Raw genomic sequence first — 26,784 nt, 5'->3', positions numbered from 1 at the left:
ATTTTTATATATTTTTATTCAATTTTACAAAAAAAAATTATAATTTCATATTTTAATACGAAAATTTATATATGTATCTAAATAATTTATGATTAATAAACCACTATATTTATATTAATTTCTAATTTTCATAAATATTTTATGGCAAATACATAAAACGATCGTTGAACTTGTTCGTTTTAGCAATTGCGTTTCCGAATTCAATTTTGATTCAATTTGGACTTCTCAACTTTATAGGTAGTTATTTTTAATCCCTCCACTAACGGTAGTAATAAAAAAATAATATTCTCATAATGAATTTACTTATAAGAGATAAAATTCATAATTCAATTATTGAACTTTTCTTATTTCGTAATTGGCCCCTAAACTCAACTTTGATTCCATTGACCTTATGAATTTCACGAATTGTTATATATTTAAATCTTTTATAGATAAAAGTTAAGCACTTTAGATTAATCTTTTGTGAAAAATATGTTCTATTAATTCTAATATATTATTTATTGTATGTTAAAATTATTTTATTAATTTATTAAATAAAATAAAAAATATATTTTCCAAAAGATTAAAATATAGCATTTTAATCCTTCAACTTTTTTTCATCAAGTTCTTCTTTTTATTCTCAGAGGCTATGCCCACACCAATAACTATAATAATAAAATATTTAACATATATCAAAAAAACGACAAATTTTGTTTGAGAATTAAAATTTATTATTTTACTTTTTTTATTTTATTTACTTGTTTTATATTTTAAATATATTATTATTTTATTCGAACTTATTTTTTAGATAGCATAAAAAACACGCCCTTAATGTCTCTGATTGAAGAATTTGAAAATAACAACCAGTAAAGTTGAAAGTTTCAATTAAATTAAAGTTGAGTTCAAGAGTGGCAATTGCAAAAATAAGACAAATTCGAGGGCTATTTATGTATTTAGCCGTTTTTTATATTTTAAATATATTATTATTTTATTCAAACTTACACGTTTCTAGATGGTATAAAATATACACAGATAACGCCTATGATTGAAGGGTTTAAAACTAATAATCTATAAAATTTAGAAGTCCAATCGAATTAAAGTTAAGATCACGAGACAAATTGCAAAAACAAGACAAGTTCAGAAACCCAATTATATATTTAGCCATATTTTATTCGTATAAAATGACTTTCGCCTAAAGAACGAATACTACACTACTTTATTACTGTAATCAATTTATTAAAGACTATTTTTATTCATATATTCTACTTTTATTTTCAAATATAATTAAAGTCCAAGTAAGAAAGTTTAGAAAAAATATTTCTAAAATTATATTACAAAATTTATAATTTTAAATAATAAAACTTTCGATTTGTAAAATAATTCATAATTATTTACTTATTCTTATTAAAATTTAATACTTTTTATATATATTAAAAGTTCAATTTCACATATATATATATATATATATATATATATATATATATTTATATCTAAATAATTGAATAATACTGTAAATATTCATATTAATTTTAATTCATATAAATACTTTATTTATATAAAATGACTTTCGTCCAAAGGACGAGTATTGGGATAATATATATATATATATATATATATATATGAAGTAAGATTATAACTTATTTTCTCTCTCTTCACAAGAATTTTTCTGTGATTTTTAAGTTATTTTTTTAGTATTAAAAGTTTTATAATTTTACACTCAACTATTTAATTATTTTAAATTATTTTTCTCATTCTATAATCATAAGAATTATCCTAATATTTTTAATCCACTTTTTATAATTATAAATTTAATTTAATTTTTATAAATAAATTTCTTTAATTTGGCTCTCAATCATTTAATTACTTCAAAGAATTATACAAAAATTCTTTTCCTTACTCTCTTTCATAAGAATTATACAAAGATTCTTCATATATTTTTAATTTGATTTTTATATATTTTTTATTCAATTTCATAAAAAAAAACTCTAATTTTATATTTTAATTTAAAATTTTATTCATATATCTAAATAACTTATAATTAATAAACCACTACATCTATGGTAATATCTAATTCACTTAAATATTTTATGTTAAATACATAAATAGCTCTCTAGATTTATTCTATTTTTACAATTAGTCATCTGAACTCAATTTTGATTTAATTGGACTTCTCAACTTTTCAGATTGTTATTTTTAACCTTTAAACTAGAGTAATAAAAGAATTAATATTCTCACTAACGACATTACTTATAATAGGCAAAATACATAATTGAACTATTAAACGTATTCTATTTTGTAATTTTCCTCATAAACTCAACTTTAATTTAATTGGGCGTATAAAATTTACGAGTTATTATATGTAAACCCTTCATGGATGGAAGTTAAGCACTTTGAATTAACCTCTTGTGATATGTTCCATTAGTTTTAATATATTGTTTATTATACTTTTAAATTATTTTATTAACTTTATTAAATAAAATAAAAATTTATTTTCCAATAAACTAAAATGAACCATTATAATCTTTTAGCTTTTCTACTGTCAGGTACTTCTTTTACTCTCACAGTCTTATCCACACCAGTGACCATAGTAAGCAAATGTTTAACAAATATCAAAAAATTGACAAGTTTAAGAACTAAAACTCATTGTTTTATTTTTTATTTTTTTGATTTACTTATTTTATATTTTAAATATATAATATTATATTTAAACTTATGCATTTTTTAAATGGCCTAAAATATATGCGTATAACATCTGTGATTGAAGGAGTTAAAAATTACAACTCGTAAAGTTGAAAGGTCTAATTGAATCAAAGTTAAGTTCAAAAGGCAAGTGCAAAAATGAGACAAGTTTAGGAGGGCTATTTATATATTTAGCAATTATTTTATATTTTGAATATGTTCAAATTTACACTTTTTTAGATGGCGTAAAACACACGTGTATAACGTCTATGATTGAAGGGATTAAATAACAACCTGTAAAATTGAAAGGTCCAATTGAATTAAAGTTGAGGTCGTGGAGCCAACTACAAAAACAAGACAATTTGACGGTCCTATTTATATTTTTATCCATATTTTATTTGTATAAAATGACTTCCACCCAAAAAAACGGACATTAGACTATTTTATTATTATGATCAATTTATTAATGACTATTTTTTTGTTCGTATATTCTATTCCATCTAAAAGTATAATTAAAATGCAAATGAGAAAATTTCTAAAAAAATTATTTCTAAAATTGTGTTGCAAAAATTTATAATCATCAAATAATGAAATTTTTTAATTTGTAAAATAATTCATAATCATTTACTTATTCAAATTAAAAATTTAACACTTGTTCTATATATAAAGAAAATTTAGTTTCATACTTTTATATAAATTTATATTTATATCTACATAATTTATTTTTAGTAGTACTGCAAACATTCATATTAATTTTAATTTACATAAATATTTTATTTATATAAAATGACTTTCGCTCAAGGGGGCGGGCATTGAGATAGTTTCATCTATATCTCCATCTATATACTAAATAAATTCATGATTAATGCATGTATCTATTAATTTTTTTAAAATCAAAATAGAATTTCATTAAGCAGAAACATTAACATTAGTTTGCAAAAGGTCCCTTATGAGTAAAGGAGCCTCATGCCACTCATTGCAACAAGCACCAAAATGAGCCGATTTTGCCAAAGCATGAGCGACTGCATTTACTTGTCGCTTTACAAATTCAATACTAATAGAAATACGAGAAGCAAGATTTCTGCACTGCTGAATTGAAACATCAAACTCTGAAACATCAACTGCATAACCATTGAAGCTGTCAGCAACAAGTTTTGAGTCTGTCTCAATCAAAATATTGCCTAGATCCTTTTTTTCACCAAGCCTCTGTAAGTCGAGCCTCCCACTTGCTAGCCACCTGCATCGTCACACCAGCCATAGCTACTCCTTCATGATCACGTAAAACCCATTCAAATCCAACAGTGCTTGAGCTCAAATCTATTGCAGCATCAAGGTTGATCTTGAAAACATCAACAGCAGGTCTGGTCCAATGCATCGTTCCAGAATTGGAAGTCTCATGAAAACTAGTATAACCACTCTTCCTAGCTTCCTTAAATTGCAACAGCAAACTCAAACAACCATTTACAGTTTGAAGCGATGAAGGCTGCACATTTGACCATAAAGCATTATTTCTAGCACACCAAATCCTCCATAAAATAATATAGACATGCTCCACATACTTTAAATCATTTGGCAGCAGTAAGCCATTCATCCATTCCATTATATTTGATTCATGTATATCAGGCAAATCTAGGCGCATTTTCTGCCAACATTCTATTGCAAATCGACAATTAAGAAAAATGTGAGGGGCATGCTCACCAACACCATCATAGAATACACACACATTAGACACATGTACACCTTTAAGCAACAACCTCTCTATTGTAGGCAGGAAATTTGAACAAAGCTTCCAGATAAAGACTTACTTTCAGGGAGATATCAAGTTTCCAAACCCGAGTCCAAGGCAAGACATCGAATTGTTGATCAACATAAAGAACATGATTAGTATAAACCTGGTAACCTGTTTTCACCGGGTACAACCCTCGTGTATCATAACTCCATATAAGCTTATCTTCTTGTCCTTGTAAATCTGCTGGCAACTTCAAAATGTCTCCCACATCGACCTCTTCAAAGATTTCATGTATCATTTCAACATCCCACTCATTCGTTCCAGGAATTAGAAAATCTCTAACTTTAATTCCTTCTAAAACCCGCTTCACTCTCGTCCTAAATAAGAATAGATTGTCATTCAAAATCCATAGATCCTGCCACACACTAATCGACGACCCAACCCCCACTCTCCATCTACACCCATATTCAAGCACTGGCTTTGCACACCAAACTGAGCTTGGGTTACTACCCAATTGAGCTGAAATAAAATCTCCCCTTGGGAAATATTTAGCTTTGAGAATATGACTAACAAGAGTATATGGTTTAACAGTTAGATTCCATGCTTGTTTTCCCAACATAGCTATATCAAAAGAGTGAAATGTTGAAAATTAAGGCCTCTAAAATCTTCTCTGAAATACAAACGATCCCAGGGTGCCCAATGGATTTTCTTATCGCCATTCGGCTTCGATACCCACCATAAAGAATTCATAATATGTTGAAGCTCATCACAAAGTGACACGGGTAATAAAAAAGTACTCATGCAATAAGATGGTATTGCTTGAGCTACAGCTTTTAAGAGAATCTCTTTACCCACCTGAGACAGAAGGTTGTTATGCCACCAAAAAAAATGCTGCCACATATGAGCTCTCAAATAACTAAAGACACGTTTATTCTTTCTTCCAATAAAAGAAGGGAAGCTACCTTCACGTATTCAACGGACTATCCGTACCTAACTCCACTTTAATTATGCCCTGCAAATTCTAATCAACATTCAAGCTAAAGAGAATCCCAAACCTAGCCAATATATCCTTAATTTCCCTGCACTCATTAGAAGTAGCTCTAGAAAAGAAAAAGCTATCATCCGCAAAAAATAGATGAGAAATACTTAGAGCTCCTTTACTAACTCTCACCCCATGAATAGCACCTTCAGCTTCGATATTTTTTATCAAGCTTGACAACCCCTCTGCATACAAAATGAAAAGATAGAGCGAAAGAGAATCTCCCTGATGCAACTCCCTAGTAGGAGATATCGGCCCTACTTCCATGCCAGTAACAGACACATTGTACCGAACAGAGGGCACACAGAGCATCACCCACTATACCCATCTATTATGAAAATCCATATGTAACAAGACAGCTCTCAAGTAAGACCATTTAATCCGATCATAAGCTTTACTAATGTTAATTTTCAAAGCTATATCACCCATTTTCCCTCTTGTATTCCTTCTCATGCAGTGAATAGATTCAAAAGCACCGTTGACAAATAAGGCTAATAATCATGGGAATATAAATAAACAAGCAACAAAAATAAGAACACAAAAATTTAACAAGGTTTAGCGCTGTGCTTATGTCCTCGGGAGCGATGAGGGGCTGTATCTATTATTATTAGATAATAATCCAAAAAACTAGATTATAAATATAACATATATATATATATATATATAACCCTTAGTACAATTACAAAGATACTCTACACCGTACCGCGGGCGTTGCCCCCGCACTCCAAACCCACTTAGACTGTAGCCTGCAGACTAACTACGAAACTCCCCCAACCCATTTAGGCCGTATCCGTGGGAGTGTCGCTCCGCTCCCGTATCTGTCCCTTAAACTAGTATATGAGCCATACCTAACAAATCTCCACCTTGGCGAATATTAAGCCCCTAAAGAGATGAGACTATGGAGTTTCTCACACACCAAAGTGGGTTAAGCTACCATGCTTGTCTAGCAACTATAAACATTCAACAAGTCCAAGCAATGCATGAACTTGTTGGTAGCAACCGGCTTAGTCAACATATTAGCTGCATTCTCACTAGTATGAACCTTCTATAACAGTATCTCACCATATGTAATCAACTCTCTAATCTTGTGATACCTCACCTTAATATGCTTAGTTCTAGCATGGTACACTTGGTACATAGCCAAATGAATAGCACTTTGACTATCATAATGCAACTGAACTCCACCTTGCTGAACATCCAGTTCCTTTACTAGCCCAGTAAGCCATAAAGCTTCTTTAGCAGCTTCAGCTACTGCCATGTACTTAGCTTCAGTTGTAGATAATGTCACAATGGACTGAACTGTTGATTTTCAACATATAGGCTCTCCACCAAGAGTAAAAACATACCTAGTTGTAGACCTTATATCATCCAAATCACCAGCATAGTCTGAATCCACAAACCCTACAACTAAAGGATCATCCTGCTGACTAATGAAAACAATTTCATGCTCTATAGTACCCTTCAGATACCTAAAAATCCACTTGACTGCTTCCCAATGCGCCTACCTGGTTTAGACATGTATTTACAAACTTGATTAACAACATGAGCTAAGTCAGGGCAAGTACATACCATTGCATACATCAAGCAGCCAATTGCATTGGCATATGGTACCTTTGCCATGTTTTCAATTTCCCTATCTCTCTTAGGACACTGTTATGAAGAAAGCTTAAAATGATTTGCCAATGGAGTGCTCACTAGCTTTACTTTGCTTATCTCTAACCTGTCTAACACTTTAGCCTTGCTGAGATAACCACAGTTTCCTTAAGCCTCTATCTCTGTGAATCTCTATTCCAAGAATTTTCTTTGTAGCACATCGTCTGTAGCCAATCTGAATCATGTAGGAGTCGAACCGCTTGTACTATTGTTTTAGAGACTGTTTCAACCCATACAACGATTTCTGTAACCTGCAAACTAAATGCTCATGTCCAGGTTGAGTGAACCCTTCTGGCTACTGCATGTAAATATACTCCTCTAGATCACCATGCAAAAAAGCAGTTTTAACATCCATCTGCTCTAAATGCAAATCCCAACTAGCTATTAATGCAAGTACTGCCCTGATTGAAGTATGCCTAACTACAGGAGAAAAATTTCATCATAATCTATCCCCTTCTGCTGTGAAAAATCCTTTGCTACCAATCGAGCCTTAAACTTTTCTCCTTCTTTTTCTGATACTGCTGATTTCCGTTTGTGCACCCACTTGCACCCAATAGCCTTCTTTCCCTCAGGAAGCCAAACTAGCTCCCATGTATGATTTTTCTGTAAAGACTCCATCTCCTCAACCATTGCACCCATCAATTTCTCTTTCTCATGGCTAATGAGAGCTCCTTGGAAGGTAGCTGGATCATCACTACTAATGAGAAGTGCAAAAGAAACCATGTCTTCAAAACCTAATCTGCTTGGAGGCTTTACATTGGTGCGTCTCTCTCTATCTCTGGCTAGATTATAATTTTGCAGATCAACTGTATTAGAACCACCAGATGTTGGAGCTGTACTTTCAACTCTCTCAGCTACTACTAGATGTTGTTTTAAATCCATCTGCAATGTATCTGAACTGGAACTATTTTTTGGCACCTTATCTTGGTGTTGCTGCAACATGAACTGTTCATCAAAGACTGCATCTCTATTTATCACCACTTTCTTTGCATTCGGATCCCAAAACTTGTATCCTTTGACACTTTTCTTATAGCCCAGGAAGATGCACTTCTTGGACTTTGGATCAAGTTTTGATCTTTCATTACCAGGTACATGCATATAAGCAGGAAAACCAAAAATCCGTAAGTGATCAAAGTCAATTGCATTACCTTGCCACCCAATGATGCTCGTGGTGATCTATTGATAAGGTAGCACACCATACTCACAGCCTTTGCCCATAAGCTTTTAGGAAGCCCTACATTCAGTCTCAAGCATCTTGCCCTTTCAGTTAAGGACATGTTCATCCTTTCTGCAACATCATTCTGTTGTGGTGTCTTGCGCACTGAAAAATGCCAAGACACCCCGTGCTCCTCATAAAATTTTTGAAATTGAGAATTTGTGTACTCAGTGCCATTATTAGACCTCAAATACTTGATCTTTCTACTAATTTGGTTCTCCACATCAGCTTTTCAAAGCTTGAATTTGGCAAAAACTTCAGATTTCTGTTTCAAGAAATACACCCAAACTTTCCTAGAAAAATTGTCAGTAAAAGTAATATAATACAGAGATCCACTCAATGACAATTCCTTAGTAGGGCCCCACACATCAGAATGCACATAATCAAGAATCCCTTCAGTTTTGTGCTTTCCAATCGTGAAACTAACTTTAGTGTGTTTTCCAAGAACATAAAACTTACAACAATTGAGCTTGCAGCTTTTAACACCATGCAACAAATTTCTTTTATGCAATTCAGTCATTCCATGTTCACTAAAATGACCAAGACGCATGTGCCATAATTTTGTATTATCATCATATGACTCAATAGAATGAACTCCACCTACAACTGTCCTGCCTAATAGTTTATAGATATTCCCTGCAGTTATCTTTCCTTTCATCACAGTTAATGCACCCTTAATAACTCTAATGGTTTCCTTATCTTCATCTGCTTTAGGAATAAAACCATTCTTATGCAAAGTGCCCAAGGAAATTAGATTCTTTTTCAAATCTGGTATATGCCTAACATCACGTAATGTTCTAACAGTACCATCATACATCTTAATTTTGACTTCACCAATACCAACAATATTGCAACATCTATCATCACCTAAATAAACAAAACCAGAATTAGCTGACCTGTATGATGTGAACCACTCCCTGTTAGGCGTTATATGATAAGAGCATCTGGAATCAAGAATCCATGCATCCATGAACTGAGTCGTTGAAACTGAAAGTATATCACCATAACTGCAATCTAAATTTTCACTCTGCACCACATTCACAAACTTGGATGATTCATCACGTTTCTCATCAGTCTTCTTTTTCAATTTTGGACAATCTCTCTTTATACGTCCCGGCTCTTTGCACTTGTAGCAATGAATCGCCTTTTTGCCCTTAGACTTTGATCTGGAATTTTGTTTTCCAGAACCCTCCTTCTCTAACTTCTTTCTGCAATCCTGATTACCCTTAACATATAAACTGTCACCATGTGAGCTTTCCCCTGCATTCTTCTTCCGCTAGTTGTGAGCCAACAAGGCTACAGTATTCTCTTCAACTTTGATTGTTTCTTTCCCATATGTAAGAGTAGCCACCAGAAGTTCATAAGAGGAAGGCAGTGAATACAACAGAATCATTGCTCTGTCTTCATTCTTACTGCTCACATCAAGTCGAGCTAAATCTGTGATTATTTGATTGTAGACATTCACGTGCTGCTCCAAATCAGAACCTTCCTACATCTTCAACCCATACAGCCTTTGCTTCAGATACAGTTTATTCGTTAAGGATTTGGACATAAACTGACTTTCCAATTTCTTCCATATTTCTCCTGGAGATGTTAGATTCATTACGTGATACATAATCTCATCTACCAGACATAACCATATGGTTCCTGCTGCTCACTGCTGCAGTTCTTCCCAATCTTCATCTTCTATAGTTTCTGGTTTCTATGGTCGCAAAGCCTTCAGAATCCCTTGTTGCGCTAACAGATCCTTTACCCTTGTTTGCCACAATTCGAAGTTACCATGTCCATCAAACTTAACCACTTCGAATTTTGCACCTCACATAACCATCTCAACCAGGCTCTGTCCCTTAAACTGGTATAAGAGCTATACCTAATAAGCATAAATCACATTATTAGTAATACTCATGTCCTGAACAAAAGCTCACTGCTCCTCAGAAATTATCTTCGACATAATCCTCTTCAATCTATTAGCAAGGACTTTAGCTAAAATCTTATAAATCATATTACATAACAATATTAGTCTAAGATCTAAGATCTTTCATAGTCACATGATTCTCCTTTTTAGGAATCAACATAATTATAGTTTGGGATAAGACATCAAGAAAACTATAAGAACTCAAAGCAAGAATTACTGAAAGAGAACATCCATACCAATACTCGACGAGAAGAACTAAAAAAATGTTGGAATTTAAGCCATATGGTCCTGGTGCTTTATTAGGATGCATATGGCAAATAGCCATTTTAAACTCATATGCATTAAAGGATGCGAGTAACATATCATTATCCTCTGCAATGACTCTAGATGACAAATAATGCACTTCAGGTGGCGCATTCAGGCCGTCATCAGAAAATAATTAATTTTAAATATTAAAATATATGTCAATTATTTTATATTAAAATATTAAAAATTTATAATACATGTCAATCTCTTATTTATTGTGATGTATATATTAAATTTAAATAAAAAAATTGTAAAAAAATAACTGTTAGTACTATTATTTTCTCTTAATTATTTTCTCTTAACACAAAAAAAGTAAAAAAATATTAAAATTTAATTCGAGCATATGTATAATGGCTAAATTATCTCTGCTGCTCCTCAACTTTGAACCTAATAACATCAAAGTCCTTAACTTTTAATTTATAATATTAAACTCTGTGAGTTTTAATTTTTATATCAATAAACTCCCTATCCTCAATGTTTGTTAATTATCATAACAAAAAAAAAACAACATGGCAGCATGCGCTTTGAAAATTTAAAATAAAAAATCCGCATCAGAATATAAAGCAATATAAACACAACCCATTTGTTTAAAAGAACTGGATAAGTAACTAGAACAGTGTGATATGGTGGTGCGACGTCTTGCGATGGTGCAGTGGTGCCGTTGATTCACAACTGATGTTTTCTGAACAAAATCATGGGCCATTGATTCATATGCATGCGCCATCAATTTACATGAAAGCAGCGAAATTTTGGGATCAATAGATTGTAAATTGGTGTTTTAATTCGGTTATAGTACAAGAACAGATACTTGAACAATTGGTCAAATGTGATTTCTTGGAAGAGACAAAAAAAAAAAAAAAGAAGAATCAAATCCTAAACTATGGACAAAATGAAAGCTGGACTTCGTAATTTAGCCGAGGATGCTATAAAAAAGAAGTTTCATTCATGGTGTATTTTTCTCCATGGTAGAGTCTTTTAATTAAGTTATAAACTTAAGAACCTCCTTAGTTGTGGCACCTTAAGAAGATGGTGCATCCAAGTTAAAATAATTCAACAAGTTATTATTGTTATTATTATTATTATTATTATTATTATTATTAGAAAACAGAGAGAGGAAATTTAGTGGTTTAGATTTCTTTTTGAAAAAATATAAAAATAATTATATTTTTTTTTCAGTTTACAATATTATTTTTCATTTTTACTATGTTAAGATACAGAAATATGATTTTTAAATTTTATTTTTTAAATTCTAGTTTTGGTTTTTTGGGTAAAAAAATCAAAAAACAACTGAAGAACAATCTCAAAATTAGAGCTGCAAATGAGCAGAGCCCCTCGCGAGCTACTCCAAACTCAGTTCGATAAAAGCTCGATTAAATTCGTTCGTTAGGATAATCGAGCCGAGCTCGAACTTCATTCTCGAGCTTGTTTATTAGATGAGACGAGCTCGAGCTTAGTAATGCTCGACTCGTCTGAGCTCGCGAGCTGGTTCGTCTACGAAGCTCGCGAACTAACTCGTGCATTAGTCAATAAATAAATAAATAATTAAAAATACATTCTAATTGAAAAAGAATAAATAAATAGAATAAATAAATAAATCATAAGACCTCAATTTTTATTATATTAAAGGAACAATATATACAAATAAATTATATTTTAATTATAAATTCTCTAATTAAATAAATTTAATATACTTAAGCAATTGCTAGTTTAATAACATTGTTAATTAAGTTAGCATTTGATTACGTGTATTCAATTATTAATATCCTACCAATTTATTCTATTCATAAATTAATTTAAGTAGAATAATAAAATAAATACTATATATGAAAGCTATATAGTTTTGTGTATGATATACTTAACTTAAATCTGTATAAACTATGTTGGTTTACTATAAAACTATGTAGTTTTAGTGTTAAATAAACAAATATATATTATGTAAATATTTAAAGATATATATTGTTTTACTATAAAACTATGTAGTTTTAGCGTTGAATAAACAAGCATATATTATATAAATGCTTGAAGATATTTGCAAACTATAATTTTTATATTTGTAAATTAACAAAACATAACTAAATATTTTTACAACATATTTAATGTAAAGCTTATAGATAAAGTAAGAACTATCATAAATTAACATAAAAAGTACTACAGTTGAGTTAATAAATGAAAGGTACTAGAATAAGAATTATTATTAACTAACTAGAGTAAGAATTATTATAAACTAACATGAGTAGATATTCTTACAATATACTTAATATGAAGTTACCTTGACTTATTGCACCCATTTCCTTATTGAATTATAAATGGATTTGAAACGAGCTTGAGATAGAATTCTATGAAACTTATTGAACCCTTTCTTTTTTTATCAAGAACTTAGTTTAGTTATTTTAGTTTCTGAATTTATATGTATATTTTACTTTTGTGTATAATTTATTTATAATTATAAAATTTATAACTACATATTTAGTAAATCAAGCTTGCTTAACGAGTTTGAAATTGAGCTAAGCCCGAGCTTAACTCGTTTATATAAATACACGAGCTAATAACGAGTCGAGCTCGAGTTCAGCTTGTGTATATATTATATCAAGCTAATTATGAGCCAAGCTCAAACATATCAAAATTATAATGAGTCGAACTCGAGCTATAAAACATAAAAAGTTATTGAGCTTGGGCTCAGTTAAATTTTTACGAGCCGAACCTAAATATTGAAAAGCTCGACTCGATTCGGCTCGTTTGCACTCTTACTCAAAACAACTGAAAAAATAACCAAAAAACAACTAAAAAATTATCACATCATAAATTTGAAAAAAAGAAATTATATGGTAAAATGATTTTTTTATATTGATTTTACGATATTTTTTAAAATTCCCTTTCTTTTTTGTATTTTAAAAAAATAAATTTGGGCTTGAACCACTACATATAGATGGTCAGTTGGGTATGGAGGGGGGAATAACTGGTATGGAGGAGGGCTTCAACCACTTCATGGCTCATAGCATCACAACCCTAAAGCCTAAACCATCCATTAAGGTAAATTCCCAAGCATTGGGCAATCTGATGCTTAGAGTTTAGGACAGCCTAGCCTAACAAAGATGGGAACCATAGCACCAGTTAGGCTGCTATGGCTTTTTCATTATGTCACACGGGGAAGCAGATCTCAAGATGATTTAAATGCATGAGAATTCTCAGAGGCATAACATAGCCATCAAGGCTGGTAAAGCATTACTGGCCTTCTTGTCAAGTGTCTCGTGTTTAAGATCTCTAACGTAAGCCCTCTCCTAACAAGGGAACAAAATATATGAAAACCTGCAGAACAGCTTGATAACATAACATGGATTGTCATGCTTTGTCTAGATAAAAAGGCATAAGGGTTACATTGAGATGAAACACTGAATTCTTGAAGTTGGTATTCAATGCAACATGATTTACCCCTGTAGTTGGTGCATTTTGGATTCAGGAATAGCACCAGCAAGACAAATATTGTGTCACCGGATGCCATGTGAACTGATTCTGAGTAGGATCGGAGAAATAAGATCCATTACCTTTATAAGTTCGGCATTAGCAGCAAGAAATGGTACATTTGATGATCGATTATTGTCATAATACATGACTTCAATAAATATTATGTGATTTTGAACTAAGAGTAGGCACCAACTACTAGTCCATTCACTGAGAGGACCACTTCTCAAACTCTGATTCATGGCAATGTGGGTCTAACCAGTCCCTAAGAGAACCCTTTGCCATATTGGGATTTCCCCTTCCACTACCCACTAGCTCTCGCAAATTCTCCAACTTATTTTCCCTCCCTGTTCCACTTATTCTCCTATCTGCTTCCTTCAGTTTCTGCTTAAACCGCTGTTTTCGACCAGAAGGGTTCAGATCTTGCTGCTTTGATTGTGACGGAGGAACCCCGTGAGGTCCTAAGTATATGTTCTCTTCCTTTTTAATCTGCGGAAACAGGATAGCCAAACAAATTGTTTATAGCAATTATATTCATGTCCAGAAACATAAAGACTAAATCAGTAAGATGCAATTTGAGCAACTAATGACTGTTGTTATTGTAGCTGACCTTTGGAGAAGGAGGTTTTGATGCTTCTACTTCAGAAGCATCAGCTGCAGTATGATTTGGGTCTTCTATTCCCAAGCTTGGAATCACAAATCCATCAGTGTCTAGCATAAAACATGCAAGTTTAGAGATCGCGAGTATAAACCTTCACAACTTTCACAAATTATAAGATGCAGATGCACAAAATTATGTCCATGGAATTTGACAGACGCCTACCTCCCCATCCCAAAGATGACAAAACTCATCGAAGTATCTTAAAATTGTATCGTAGTTAAAAGCAAACTACACACAAATGCAATATTCATTTCCGCCTTTCCAACAGGTCTGTACAATTTCAAATGACAACGCAAGAAGTCAAACAAGCTAAAGCGGAATTATCCAAGCTATGGACTTGCTGGTCTCCTTCCAAAAACCAAATGCCTCTAATAATCCTGGACATGATACAATGTATAATATTCTCAACTAAATAATTAACTTCACATCCATTTAGCAAATGTACATTATCATTCAAGGATTTGTAATTGCTAAAATAACCAAGTCCAAAACCATGTTTGTTTATCCAGCTACCTGTAACTGATGCATGCTTAGAATAGGAGCTGGAAAAGGGCTTGACAAAAAGGAAAAATGAAATATGCAGGAAAGATATTGAAAAAATGGAACGGAGGCCAAGACGATACAAAGTTACATAATATATGACAAACACAGCCTTCAAGCATCCATTCATATGAAGAATAAGAAACACACATGTAGGCATCTAAATCCTAAAGTCTAACTTTAAACAAGTGCACTATGATGTAACTTGTTTAAGAGAATTAACTATCATGCTAAACCCATTCATCATATTGACATATCTTGCAATTAAATAATGGTGATCACCGCAAAGAACATATAATAACTATCCATTTAAATTGTGATCAATAACACACTAACTATAATGAAGTGCTATCATTGCCAGTGCAATATTTGCTGCATCCATACACTGGATGCAACACTTGATTTTGTAATGAATTAGCATAAAAAATCTGTATCATAGAATTTCCCTCTACAACACTGTGCAGATAATAATTGTATCTTGCATAAGCTTTATGTCTAGCATTTCGCAAGAAATTTCTCCAGCCAAAAAAAAAAAAGCCTTTTCTGCATCAGTGTAACTTGCCTAGTTCAAACTTATTTTTCCTACATATAAAATAAATGCCTTCAATAACCATTAACCAATAAAACTTCTCTTAGTCCAATCTTCTTTTGCTAACTACTCTAGTCCATTCGTCAATATAATTGTCTATTTATCAGAAGTCAAACCATTAGTTGTTAATTTTCCCAAATTGCCCCTTATTATGAATAATTTATAGAAGGACAAATTATTAATTAATAAAGGGGCTCGCCGAAAAAAACAAATCCAAGATGCTCAAAGCTCAATTTATTGTTTGTAGGTCACTGTTTATATTTTGCTATTGTTAAAACCTTGTATCAAGTCATGATAAAAAAGGACGAGTCTTTTACAGAAACAAATTGCTTATCTTAGCTACAAAACAATATTGCCAGTTCTTCAAATTCAAATCCTGAGCATCTGAAAAAGAACTGGACAACCACTCAAATGAAATTCGACAGTTAACAAATTTCATAAATTTAGAGAAGGGAATAAAAATAGAAGTAGAAACTAAAAAAGAACATGACTAAAAATCTGAAATGACAACCAAATTGCAATTTTAACCACCACATTCACAATTTAAACACAAATCATAAAACCCAACACACCCAATTCAGATAATAAAAAACTCGACGAGATAATCAATTCCAGCAAAACCGAAAAGCTTTAAAACCTAAGGAGATGGAAACTTTTCCCTTCTATCTCCGAAAACAAACAGAAAGTGAGAGATAAAATAAAAATACCCCATTCATCTTCTTGATCATTGAGTGGAGAAGTAGCATGATGTTGAGAGGGGTCCATGAGACGCTGACGATAATGGATTTCAATGGCGACAGGGCGCTAAAGCCCAGATGAATCAAGATCAGACGGTAGAGATTTCACAGCGTGAAACCCAAGAAAAAAAATTCAGTGATCTGTGAATGTAATGTGAACAAAAAGCACTGAACTTTATTATATAAATATGTAATGTTTTCGGTGCAAATTGAAATTGCATACAGATTTAATGTTTAATTAAAATCAAAAACCCTAACCCTAGAAAGGTAGAAAACTAGAAACCTGTGCGTGTTAATGGCTGTGAAATTTTTGTGTGCAATTTTTCTATTTCCGGAATTGCCCTCGAATGTTGCGATGGTATTGGGTTTGAGTGGGAAAAAAGGGATTGAGGGTTGTTTTGTCATTATGGTAAGGTTCTGAAGGTCTGTGTTGATTGGATTGGGCATATGCTTGATTTACGGTTGTGATTAATAAATGCCATCATCAGCTTAAAAATCAATGTTAAACTTGATTGATTAATTTTGAAAATCTTTTAATAATTAAGCTCAGCTGTAATAAATATTTTAACATTTTTTATTTTTGTTTATCACACTTAGTTTAAAATATAACTGACATTTTATTGATAAATAAATATATAATTTCAGAAAAATGAATAAATTCTTACATAAATTTAATTTTGTAAATAAAACTTTTATTTAACATGTGCATCTAAGTATGATTAATTGATATATAATTACATATTAAAACTGCTGATTAACATAATGAAATGCTCTGTGCAAGTTGCTGAAAGTATAGAGAGATTGAAATTTAGGGTTTGAGGATGGTCAAAGTTTTGCAGAGGCCATAAAAATCTTTGACAGTCAAAATTACAGGAACCTATGTTTGATTTTACTTTTGATTTTGGAGACTAAGTAACTTTGAGAATTACCCATATGCTCTCCACAAACACATAATTACAAGGAGTGCACGAGGAGATAATTAAGCCAGCAAGGCAAAAGGTAACCTTTGCATAGGTCAAAAGAGCAGCAATACTACTTTTGTTTTCCTTTACCTTTCTTTTTTTTTTTTTTTTTTTTTTTGGCCTTCAACTAACCATACCATAAAGCAGATTTGAGAAATTTGGATCCCTTCAGTTGCAAGATAGCAATTTGTTGCATACCCACCATTGAATTATTGAAACACTTAAAGCTGCAATTACAATTTCATACAAACATGCAATATATATACAGTATATTAATTTTAAATACATGCATGATTTTACTTTTCTTGGATTGTTATTGGTTGTTTTTTTCTTTTTTTTTTTTTTTGCAAATGGATGATAAAATGTTTTGGTATATGTGCAGACCAAAATAATGGCACCTATAAGGCAGTGCCATGCATTCAATGTCTTTCCGCAGTGCCTACCATGAATCTGACCATCTTGTTTCACTAGCTCTGATTTACCTGTCTGAAACACGAGATTAATGGTGCTTGGTATTACAAGCCAAAAAGGTCTCTTCAAAGTAATGGGACTCCATTTAACCTTCAAGGGGCATGCAGTAGCAGAAATGGACTAATATAATTACAACATTTCACTTTGATGGTATAATTGCAGACAACAGAAAATGGGTCATCATTACTTATTACTGTTCCCTTTTTGGTAATTAGGTCCCTGACAAAATTTCAGAAAATGGCTTTACTTTTACTAGCCATGAGGATTTTTCACTTGACTTGAGCTCAAAAACTGTGTTTCTTTCTCCATTTTATCTTTATCGAGACACCCTTTTGAGGATAAAGATTTTGAGTTTGTTAATAGGTTTTGTCCGATTGTTAGTAAAAAGAGAATGACAAAAGAGAGGACATTGTTAAAAGCATGAAGATTTTAGGTTTGTGAGTTTTTTTTTTTCTTTTGTGTTGATGGGTTTCATGGTGCCATGTGGAGAGCACATATGTGTTGTACTAGAGCACATGGATTTGGTCATTCCAGAGCTTTGAGATTGAGAAATGATACTAGTTTTATTCTTTTCAAGACTGGAGAAAATCAGTAGCAAATAAGAACAAACAAACAGTTTGGTGTCAAGAGAAAACAGATGGCCCTGATTTTGTATATTCCAAGTGCAGCAACGAGTAGCTCTGTCATTTCTCATTCCTTTTAACAATTAGATTCTTGGGTTCTGCCTTGATAACTCAGTCCAGGTATGCTAGTATGGCTTTTCAGCTTTTCTCCTGTATCCAATTTTCTTCAATGCAGATTACCCTTTTTCTAAATATAAACAGCTAAATCAGCTCCTGTTCTAGGTAGTTTCTTGTCACAAATAATACAAAGAGAAGAAGCTTTTTGATAGTCTTTTATATAGAACTACTCTTTGCCCATCATCCCATCTCAAAGATTGTTTTCGATCCCTGGAAAAATGTGGAAAACAGCTGAGAAGCAAATTTCTTCTTCCCAGTGTTTCTTCATACTATCACTACTCTCTTTTGCAGTCCTTGTTTCTTCTATAGTCTTCATTTGTTTCCCAAGTTTTGGCCTCTTTCCTTTTCTTGCAACAATCTCTATTTTGCTCTTTTCAACTGTTTTCGTTGTCACATTCTCAAAGCAAAAGGTGATCACTGGTAAGAATCCTACTCAAGATGAAGAAGGTTCCATGAGTACCCCTAACAACAACTTACTTGAAAATGAAGTTGAAGAACAGAAGCTGAGTGCAGAACTGGAAGCTGTTACATTCAATAATTCTGCACAACAGAGTGAAGTTAGTGACATCCATGAGTACCAAGTTGAATCAACAGATTTCCCGTCAGCTAGTGAAAGTAGTGATGATTTCTCAGCAAGTGACAATTTTGAGCTTAATTGGATGTCTTTCAATAATGTGGGTAAAAATGTAGCCATATCTGAATGTTCAATTTCTTCTTCTGATGATGATGAAGATGATAATCTCATAGAAATCAGTTTTCCAGATAATAATTCTTCCGAGTTAAATGAAGAATCAGAGGAAAAACTGCAGACAGAATTGCCAGAATACTTCCCTGAATCCATTTTCAGGCAAGAAGGTCTAATGGAGTTACTGGCAGAGATTAGTGAAGTGAATGAAGAAGAGAACTTGATTGAGATTGATCTCTCCGTGGGCTCCATCAAGGGTTCAGGGTATACAGATTGAAGCACATGAAAACAATGGTATACACATTTTCAGCCAAGCTTCAAGAAGTCAATGGTATTTTGAATATGAATCTTTGTAACTGAGAATGATGATGCTAAGAGATGAGGTTTAGGTTTAGATACCAAGTTCTTTTATGTATTTATTATGTTTAATGTTTCTATGAAGTTTCTGCAATATAGTTAACTTGGTTTATCTTAGAATGTTTGATAATTTTCTAGCATGTGACAGCATCCTTACTAGCAATTTTTAGCTTATAAAATTCTACCATTTTGCCAGTAAGTGAATGGAGTTGAGAATATGAAACCTGATTTTTCATAACCAGGAACCAAGCTTTCAGCAATGTACTTGCACCAAGACCTTTCAATTGATCCCAGCGGAGAGGAAAATACGAGACATGCACATAAAATTGACCCCATAAACAGGAAAAAGAAAAACATCAGGACTAAAGATTTTGTCATTGGTGCAATCTCAAACCTCAATATGTTCAAAAAATAATTTGAATGAATCTACAGAATTCTCTTCTTCAACCAAAACTATAAATTAACAATTCTATACGCACGCTGTGTTGCGAATATGTCCTAATCCTTTTAAAATGAATGGTGATCAATCTACCTGATACCACTGCTTCATTATCTAATTGCTAAAACCTTCAGGCCGAACTAAATCTTCATACTACAACCTTCACAAAATTTTGAAACACGAGCATTGCTCCAATTCCTTCTTCAACTCTTGACAAAAATCTCAGCCAGCCCCAATCTTCACTTGATTCCAAGAAACTCTAATCCAGTGGCTGTGGGTGTTAAACCATGCTGGGACAGATACTCAGCATTGTGAAACTTACTAAGATGCCTCATCCCGCTATCACAAAGAATGGTCACTATCGTGTGACCAGGGCCAATCGCCTGTGCAACTCTAACAGCCCCAACACAATTCATGGCTGAAGAACTCCCCAGAAAGAGGCCATCATTCTTCAAAAGAAACCTACAAATAAATTTGAGTTACATACAATTGTGAAAACTTAGTTTAGAAAAAATTAGAAACAGTTTTTGTCTGGACATTGACAAGTAAAATAATAGGGATAGTTCTTTAGGAGCATGGTTGAACTGGGCCCTAAACAGGAAGAATTTCAAGCATTGAAAGAAGTCATTTCATTCCAAATGCTAAGGGTAGTAGTAACTCATGATTTTCGACAAATAATTCAGTGATAACTGCCAAAACGTTTTCCATTTAAGGTTAATAAGAAGAAAACAAAGAAAACAGCTAAGACACTAGCAGGTGTGGCAAGAATTGAGAGACTAGGAAATTGGCATATCATCACCGGCGATTATAATTTCCTACTGCTCAGTGGAAAAAAAAAAACCAAAAGAAAGAAAGAACCACAGCGAAATAGATCTCAAGAGCAGATCAAGGGCTGACCTTGACATTTCCACTGCCTCCTTATCTGTGCCTCTAAAAGCACCATCAAGTTTTGCCATCATAAAATTCTGAGTTATTCTGTTAATTCCAATTCCTTCTGTTATAGTGTCAAATGGATTCTTTAGCCTTTTCCCTTCAGCCTCCTCTTTAGTGTACATAACCCCCCTTGTTATCTTATTGAACAAACCAGAACCTGGAGGATCTATGAGAAAGCATTTGATAATTGGATTCTTTTCCTGTAAAGAATGTAACAAGGATTTATAAGACTATCCTAGCAAAACATAAATGACAAATTTTGAAGAGTGAAAAGAGTTCGACCTGCAGAAACCTAGAAACACCAGCCACAGTCCCACCAGTGCCTGCAGCTGCCACAAATGCATCTAAACTACCATTTGTTTGTTCCCAAATTTCAGTCCCAGTACCCTCAAAATGGGCTCGATAATTGGCCAAATTTTCAAACTGATCAGCGAAGAAACCCCCATTGCAATATTTTGAGAAAACTGAACCTTGTTTTTCTCCCTCAGATCTGTAACCATTACTTTTTTCGCCATCAATTTGATCATATTGTTTATGCTTTGCAGCTAATTCATTTGCTTCAAGTGCCCGTCGCCTAGCAACATTGACATAGTGGTCTCTGTGTGTAATTGAAACTGGTCTTACCCTTTCAACAGTAGCTCCCAATGCTTCAAGAATTTGGGACTAGCAAAAAGGTTCATAAGACACCAGTTTAAGATTGTTGCAGCACATAAAATATGCTTTGAAGGATTTAGGTGCTCATTCAATTTGTTGCAGCACATAAATGATGATACAAAGGACAGGTACTCATACCCAAACATGCCAGATGCACAAGTACACACGTAGCTATTTCAATAAATGCCAACAAGCTCATTTAGAACTTCTAAAGTTTATTGTTGCCTTTCTTTTGAATCTCACCTAGGCTGCAAGATGGAGGTATCCCCGAAAGCCGGAAACCATTAAGAGGAACATTCATCAAGGAATATGCAAATCTTAGGCATTTCCTGAAAGATCTACTATCTACATGAATCTTTCCCTTAGTCCATTCTGCCTTCAGATATTAACGATGTGAATATGTGATCACATAATACAAATAGTTCATTCAAAAAACATTCTATCCATACCTTCTCAATAGCAACATCATCTGGGATGACCACATGGCATTTGCATCCATAAGCAGGAGCCACTGTAGCAAGGCTGATAGCAGTGCTTCCAGCACTTCCCTCAGTTACAACTCCACCCTGAGATAACTGGCCAGATTCCAGAGCCTAGACGAATCCAGAAAGCAGGGAAAAAAATTATTGAACTAGTAAAAAACCTTAACATAAAATACAATATATTGACAGCTTTTTCAGAGTCAATAAGAATGCATTTTATGCAAATATGTAAAAGAATTTAGATGCGCTTCTGTTTCTCATAAATTCGCAATGGAAACAGAGAGTCATTAAATGTGGGAACTGAGAAGGCAGATGTAGAAACTTTCTGTAATAAATTCATGTTCCCATTGATATAAGCAAGAAAAGACTATCATTTAGCTTCTGATTTGTGTTGGATAAGTGCATTATGAAAAATTATGTGCTGTAGACATCCAGCTCTAATATCAATAAAGAATTTCCCGCTGCCATCTATATTTTGATAGAAACAGCTAAATGAGCCCCAGCTCTAAGCTCTATACAAGGGCTAAATATGTGGTGCAATTATTTTCCGTTCTATTCCTGCTGTCTAAAGTTGATTTCCCCATATATTCCCTCACCTACATGCCTAAACTATTGAAACTATAGTTTCATGTTTAAATTGACACAATTGATGAACCAAAGTTTCAAGTAGTTTACCTCTTCAATTATCTTCACAGCAACCCTATCTTTCACACTGCCTCCAGGATTCAGAAACTCACATTTCCCGAGAATCTAAACAAAGAAAAAGAAATTCATAATCAACTTTCTTTAAAAAGAAATCTTTTTAACCATGGAAACATGAAACATCCCTCAATCAGAAAAAAGCAGAACACCCAATTCACAACATGAAAGGCAATTACAAGAGAATGGAACAGCAGAAAGATACTCAAATTTAAAAATCAGTGACTTGAAAGAAGCTCATGAACATTACTTTCAACCAATCTAATCAAATTAAAACCATAGAATGATAGAAAAAAAGTCATCATTCATCACACCCCGAGTCTAATAATTGAAAACTTTACTGCGCCAAATACGTAAAATGAGAATTTAAAAAAAAAAAAAAAGACTCAGGTCACAAGATGAAGAAAAATTGGAAAAAAGAAGAAGAAGAAGCACTTACTTCACAACCGGTAGCTTGAGAGAGGCTATTGATCCTAATCAAAGGAGTATTGCCGACAGCATCAATGAGTCCATTTCTTGGTTTTTTCTTTTTCTTATTAGAAATTTCCAAACGGGTATTTTTATTAGATGTGTAACTGCAAAGTATGTAAGAAAGAAGTGCCATTGACACAGAGATCGCAGCTACAATGGCTCCTGTGGTTTTCACAGGCGCCATTGTTGTGGCGGTTCCAGCCTCAGAGCTAGTAAGACTAACGGCTTACTGTTATAAGATAGAGGCGGCCACTTCCGTTTTGCTATGGTTGGGTTGGGCCCATGGCTCGGTCCACTTTAGACCTGTATTTTATCGAAGAAAATTCAATTTATGCAGTAGCATTTTCAAGAAAAATCTTTTGTTAATATAAACTTTTATCGAAGTTTAAAGCTTCTATGAATTTCTTCTTTAACTTATTAATTTATTTCATTTACTTATGGAATCAATTTTTCTTCCCATTTAAGAGTGAAGAATGAATTTTAATTTTAATTACTTGTATAATTAAAGTTATAATAATAAAAAATTAAAGTTATCCTTTCTTAAAAAAATATTATAATAATCTTAAGAAACTGATGTGTAAATTTATGCAATTTTTGTTGTATCTATCTATATATATTAATTTACGAATTTTTTCTTTTACACGTGTGCTTAATTTATGACACATAAAATTATTATTTTGATATGTGTATTTATCTTTTACACATGGGATTCAAGCTTACGTGTAATTTGTAATTTTTTCTATTAATTTATTGATTAATAAATTACACTTATAATTAAACACTTATTCTAATTATAAGAAATAACATATTAATAATAAACTAATTTTCTAACTAAATAATTATCATTTTAAAAAATAGCATATTTAATTATATTTTAATATTATATTAACTAATAAATTATTTTTCTAATATAATAATAATTCTAATTATAGAAAATAATAATATCAATTATATTGATATAATTAATTTATATAATATTAGAATTAATAAATAAATATTCTAAAGTTATTTCTATATAATTGTACTAATAAAATTTAAAAAACAGATTAAGAATATTTAAAATAGTTAGTTTACTATTTTTCTAAATATTATAAATTAATATTAAAAATTAAAAAAAATTAAATTGTATTTATAAACTTAATTTATAATTAAAATAATAATAATAGTCGTGTAACGCACTATTAAACAACTAGTTTTCTTCTAATTTAACAAAATATGCATATATGAATTTTACCAGTAAAGGGTGGCTGAAAACTCGCACATGTGATAGTATTAATTTATATAATATTAGAATTAATAAATAAATATTTAAAATTTTTTATATTATTATACTAATAAAACTAAAAAATTAAGGACATCTAAAAATAGTTAGTTTACTATTTTTAAATATTATAAATTAATATTAAAAATTTAAAAATTTATTAAATTATATCTATAAATTTAATTTTATAATTAAAATAATAATAACGATCGTGGAACATATGGATAAACGATTAGTTTTCTTCTAATTTAACAAGATATACATATGAATTTTACCAACAAAGAGTGGCTAAAAACTCCCACATGTGAGATTAATATTACGTAATTACATCTCATCGTGACAAAAGAAATATCTTACAATTAAAAATTTTGATTCGTAAAGAGTCTAGTCATTTTTACTTTAATAAGTCATTATTATCATGTGTGCTTGCATTTAAAAATGTGAGTTTAGAGATTAACAATTTTTAATTTTTTTATTTGACCATTAAATTATAATTCAAAAAGTTACTAATTTGATGAGATAACTCAACAGGTAAATAGCGACATTCTGAATTATTAAGTTATAAATTTATATTATCAAACATGTGCAATGTGATAATGATAGTTGATCGGCATACAAATAGCTAAATTCTTATAAGTTTATATTTTTTTGAGAGCGAAATATTTTATATCACGATCTGTAATCAAATATATTTTTTAATAAAAAATACAATATTAAAAATTATAAAATAGTAAAAGTAGGCTATATTCTTTTATACTTTATCCCTAAATTTATTTGTTTCTTCATAAGTGTTTTCTCTTTGAAATGCTATTCCTATAATTTTTGATGGAGGTTTTCAATTGTACCAAACAGGAGCAAAGTAATTATAGAAATAAGAGAAGGAGAAGGTCACATGCCTAGTAAACTGAAATTTGAAAGGGTTTGAAATGGAATCATTCTCTCGTACGGAATAAGTGAATCACTGCATATACCACGTTACATCTTATCTTCCCCGGAAGCTTACAAAATCTTTGGTTAATGCTAAATTAAGTTTCCATTTAATTACTATTTATTTTAGAGATAATTTTTCAAATTTTTTTTTTTAATTTTAAAAATTTCAGTATTTTATTTTAATCAAATTTCTAAACTTATTAATTTATATATATTATAGTGTCTCTTGCATGTTTTAGAGATTAAGGTAATAATTTAACTCATTTTAAATATAAAATGACCTAAATATCCTTATTCATCTTCACTTGTAATTTTTTTTATTTATTCTTTTATCTTTTTCTTAATTTTATTTATCTTTATTCTATTTTATATTAATTTTTTTAGCACTAAAAGAACTATTAGCTTAAATTCTTTTAATTTCATTCATTGGTTAAAAAAACAAAAGAAATTCATTCATCATCTTTTTATTTTTAAAAGTTATTTTTTTAAAACATTTAATACCTTATTCTTTTTTTTTTTTTTGAAATAAGTGAGTATTTTTGTTTTTATTTTTTGAAGTGAATATATAAAAATAAAAGAATCTGTATAACATTTAATTCTTAGAAATTTTATTTGAATGAATGAAAAAATAAAATAATTTTATTTTTTCTAATTTTTTGAAATATAAATAAAATTTTAAAAAGAAAAAATGAATAAAAATTAAAAAATGGAAAGAAATATAATATTATTTTAAGAGATGGTAATTAAGTTAATTTATTATTAAAATAAGTCAAATAAGTACTTTAATTTATAAAACCGGCTAGAAACACTATATTGAACATTTTTAGCAGGTTCAAACAACTAATTAAATAAAAAATAATAATTTAAATTCTAAAATAGAAAAAAATATAAAAATTAAAACATCAAATTTTTAATTTTTAATTATGACTTCATTTTTACGAATAGCTTTTACTAGCTCATAATTCAAATTTTATTTTTAATGTTAGAATACCGTAAACTCTCTCATCCTCTTTCTCATTATTATTATTATTATTATTATTATTATTATATCAACTTATATTTCTCATGTAAAAACTTATAACAACCGACAATCATGGGTTAACTTAATTAAAAGTTTCACCTGTAAGAGTTTAGATGACCTCAAGTTTAAATTGTTTCATCAACCATGAGCGTTAATGGGAGTTTATCTCTATAACAA

At 31.4% G+C, this 26,784-nt stretch overlaps 4 protein-coding genes across 5 annotated transcripts; 1 reads left to right on the top strand and 3 right to left on the bottom strand.

Annotated features, from left to right (window-relative positions):
- Positions 1 to 3,540: 3,540 nt before the first annotated feature.
- Positions 3,541 to 5,081, bottom strand: LOC8286840. The gene is made up of 2 exons (XM_025158023.2): positions 4,464 to 5,081; positions 3,541 to 4,141 (listed from the first exon to the last, which is right to left on the bottom strand). The coding sequence occupies exons 1-2, from the start codon at positions 5,004 to 5,006 to the stop codon at positions 3,854 to 3,856; spliced, it is 831 nt and encodes a 276-aa protein (XP_025013791.1). The 5' UTR covers positions 5,007 to 5,081; the 3' UTR covers positions 3,541 to 3,853.
- Positions 5,082 to 14,036: 8,955 nt separating this feature from the next.
- LOC8286841 lies at positions 14,037 to 16,908 on the bottom strand. 2 transcript variants are annotated; one of them, XM_015721517.3, is made up of 4 exons: positions 16,786 to 16,908; positions 16,473 to 16,643; positions 14,586 to 14,686; positions 14,037 to 14,464 (listed from the first exon to the last, which is right to left on the bottom strand). In XM_015721517.3, the coding sequence occupies exons 2-4, from the start codon at positions 16,528 to 16,530 to the stop codon at positions 14,183 to 14,185; spliced, it is 441 nt and encodes a 146-aa protein (XP_015577003.1). In that variant the 5' UTR covers positions 16,531 to 16,643; positions 16,786 to 16,908; the 3' UTR covers positions 14,037 to 14,182. The 2 variants fall into 2 exon arrangements, with proteins under 2 accessions (XP_015577003.1, XP_002522756.2); XM_002522710.4 differs by lacking the exon at positions 16,786 to 16,908 and having other exon boundaries at positions 16,473 to 16,776.
- Positions 16,909 to 17,460: 552 nt separating this feature from the next.
- On the top strand, positions 17,461 to 19,829 carry LOC8286842. Its single transcript, XM_002522711.4, has one exon. It carries the CDS (start codon positions 18,894 to 18,896, stop codon positions 19,635 to 19,637), a length of 744 nt encoding a protein of 247 aa, XP_002522757.1. The 5' UTR covers positions 17,461 to 18,893; the 3' UTR covers positions 19,638 to 19,829.
- A 229-nt stretch (positions 19,830 to 20,058) lies between these two features.
- LOC8286843 (cysteine synthase 2) lies at positions 20,059 to 23,633 on the bottom strand. Its single transcript, XM_048379315.1, has 6 exons — positions 23,364 to 23,633; positions 22,901 to 22,975; positions 22,193 to 22,336; positions 21,372 to 21,752; positions 21,054 to 21,289; positions 20,059 to 20,618 (listed from the first exon to the last, which is right to left on the bottom strand). Exons 1-6 carry the CDS (start codon positions 23,577 to 23,579, stop codon positions 20,396 to 20,398), a joined length of 1,275 nt encoding a protein of 424 aa, XP_048235272.1. The 5' UTR covers positions 23,580 to 23,633; the 3' UTR covers positions 20,059 to 20,395.
- Positions 23,634 to 26,784: the final 3,151 nt, after the last annotated feature.

Source organism: Ricinus communis, chromosome 9 (assembly GCF_019578655.1).
Source record: "Ricinus communis isolate WT05 ecotype wild-type chromosome 9, ASM1957865v1, whole genome shotgun sequence".
NCBI classification, from domain to species: Eukaryota; Viridiplantae; Streptophyta; class Magnoliopsida; order Malpighiales; family Euphorbiaceae; genus Ricinus; species Ricinus communis.
The sequence above is the reverse complement of the archived record's forward strand: the minus strand, read 5'-3'. Positions and strand labels throughout refer to the sequence as shown.

Coding starts and splice junctions, on each gene's coding strand:
- LOC8286840 (XM_025158023.2), bottom strand. CDS start 5,006: ATGTTGGGAAAACAAGCATGGAATCTAACTGTTAAACCATATACTCTT. Junction 4,142..4,463: donor AACTTGATATCTCCCTGAAA/GTAAGTCTTTAT, acceptor TCAAATGTGCAG/CCTTCATCGCTTCAAACTGT.
- LOC8286841 (XM_015721517.3), bottom strand. CDS start 16,530: ATGGACCCCTCTCAACATCATGCTACTTCTCCACTCAATGATCAAGAA. Junction 14,687..16,472: donor TGATCAAGAAGATGAATGGG/GTATTTTTATTT, acceptor GTTTTATGCTAG/ACACTGATGGATTTGTGATT. Junction 14,465..14,585: donor CAAAACCTCCTTCTCCAAAG/GTCAGCTACAAT, acceptor CTGTTTCCGCAG/ATTAAAAAGGAAGAGAACAT.
- LOC8286842 (XM_002522711.4), top strand. CDS start 18,894: ATGTGGAAAACAGCTGAGAAGCAAATTTCTTCTTCCCAGTGTTTCTTC.
- LOC8286843 (XM_048379315.1), bottom strand. CDS start 23,579: ATGGCGCCTGTGAAAACCACAGGAGCCATTGTAGCTGCGATCTCTGTG. Junction 22,976..23,363: donor CTCAAGCTACCGGTTGTGAA/GTAAGTGCTTCT, acceptor TTCTTTGTTTAG/ATTCTCGGGAAATGTGAGTT. Junction 21,290..21,371: donor GTGTTTCTAGGTTTCTGCAG/GTCGAACTCTTT, acceptor CATTCTTTACAG/GAAAAGAATCCAATTATCAA.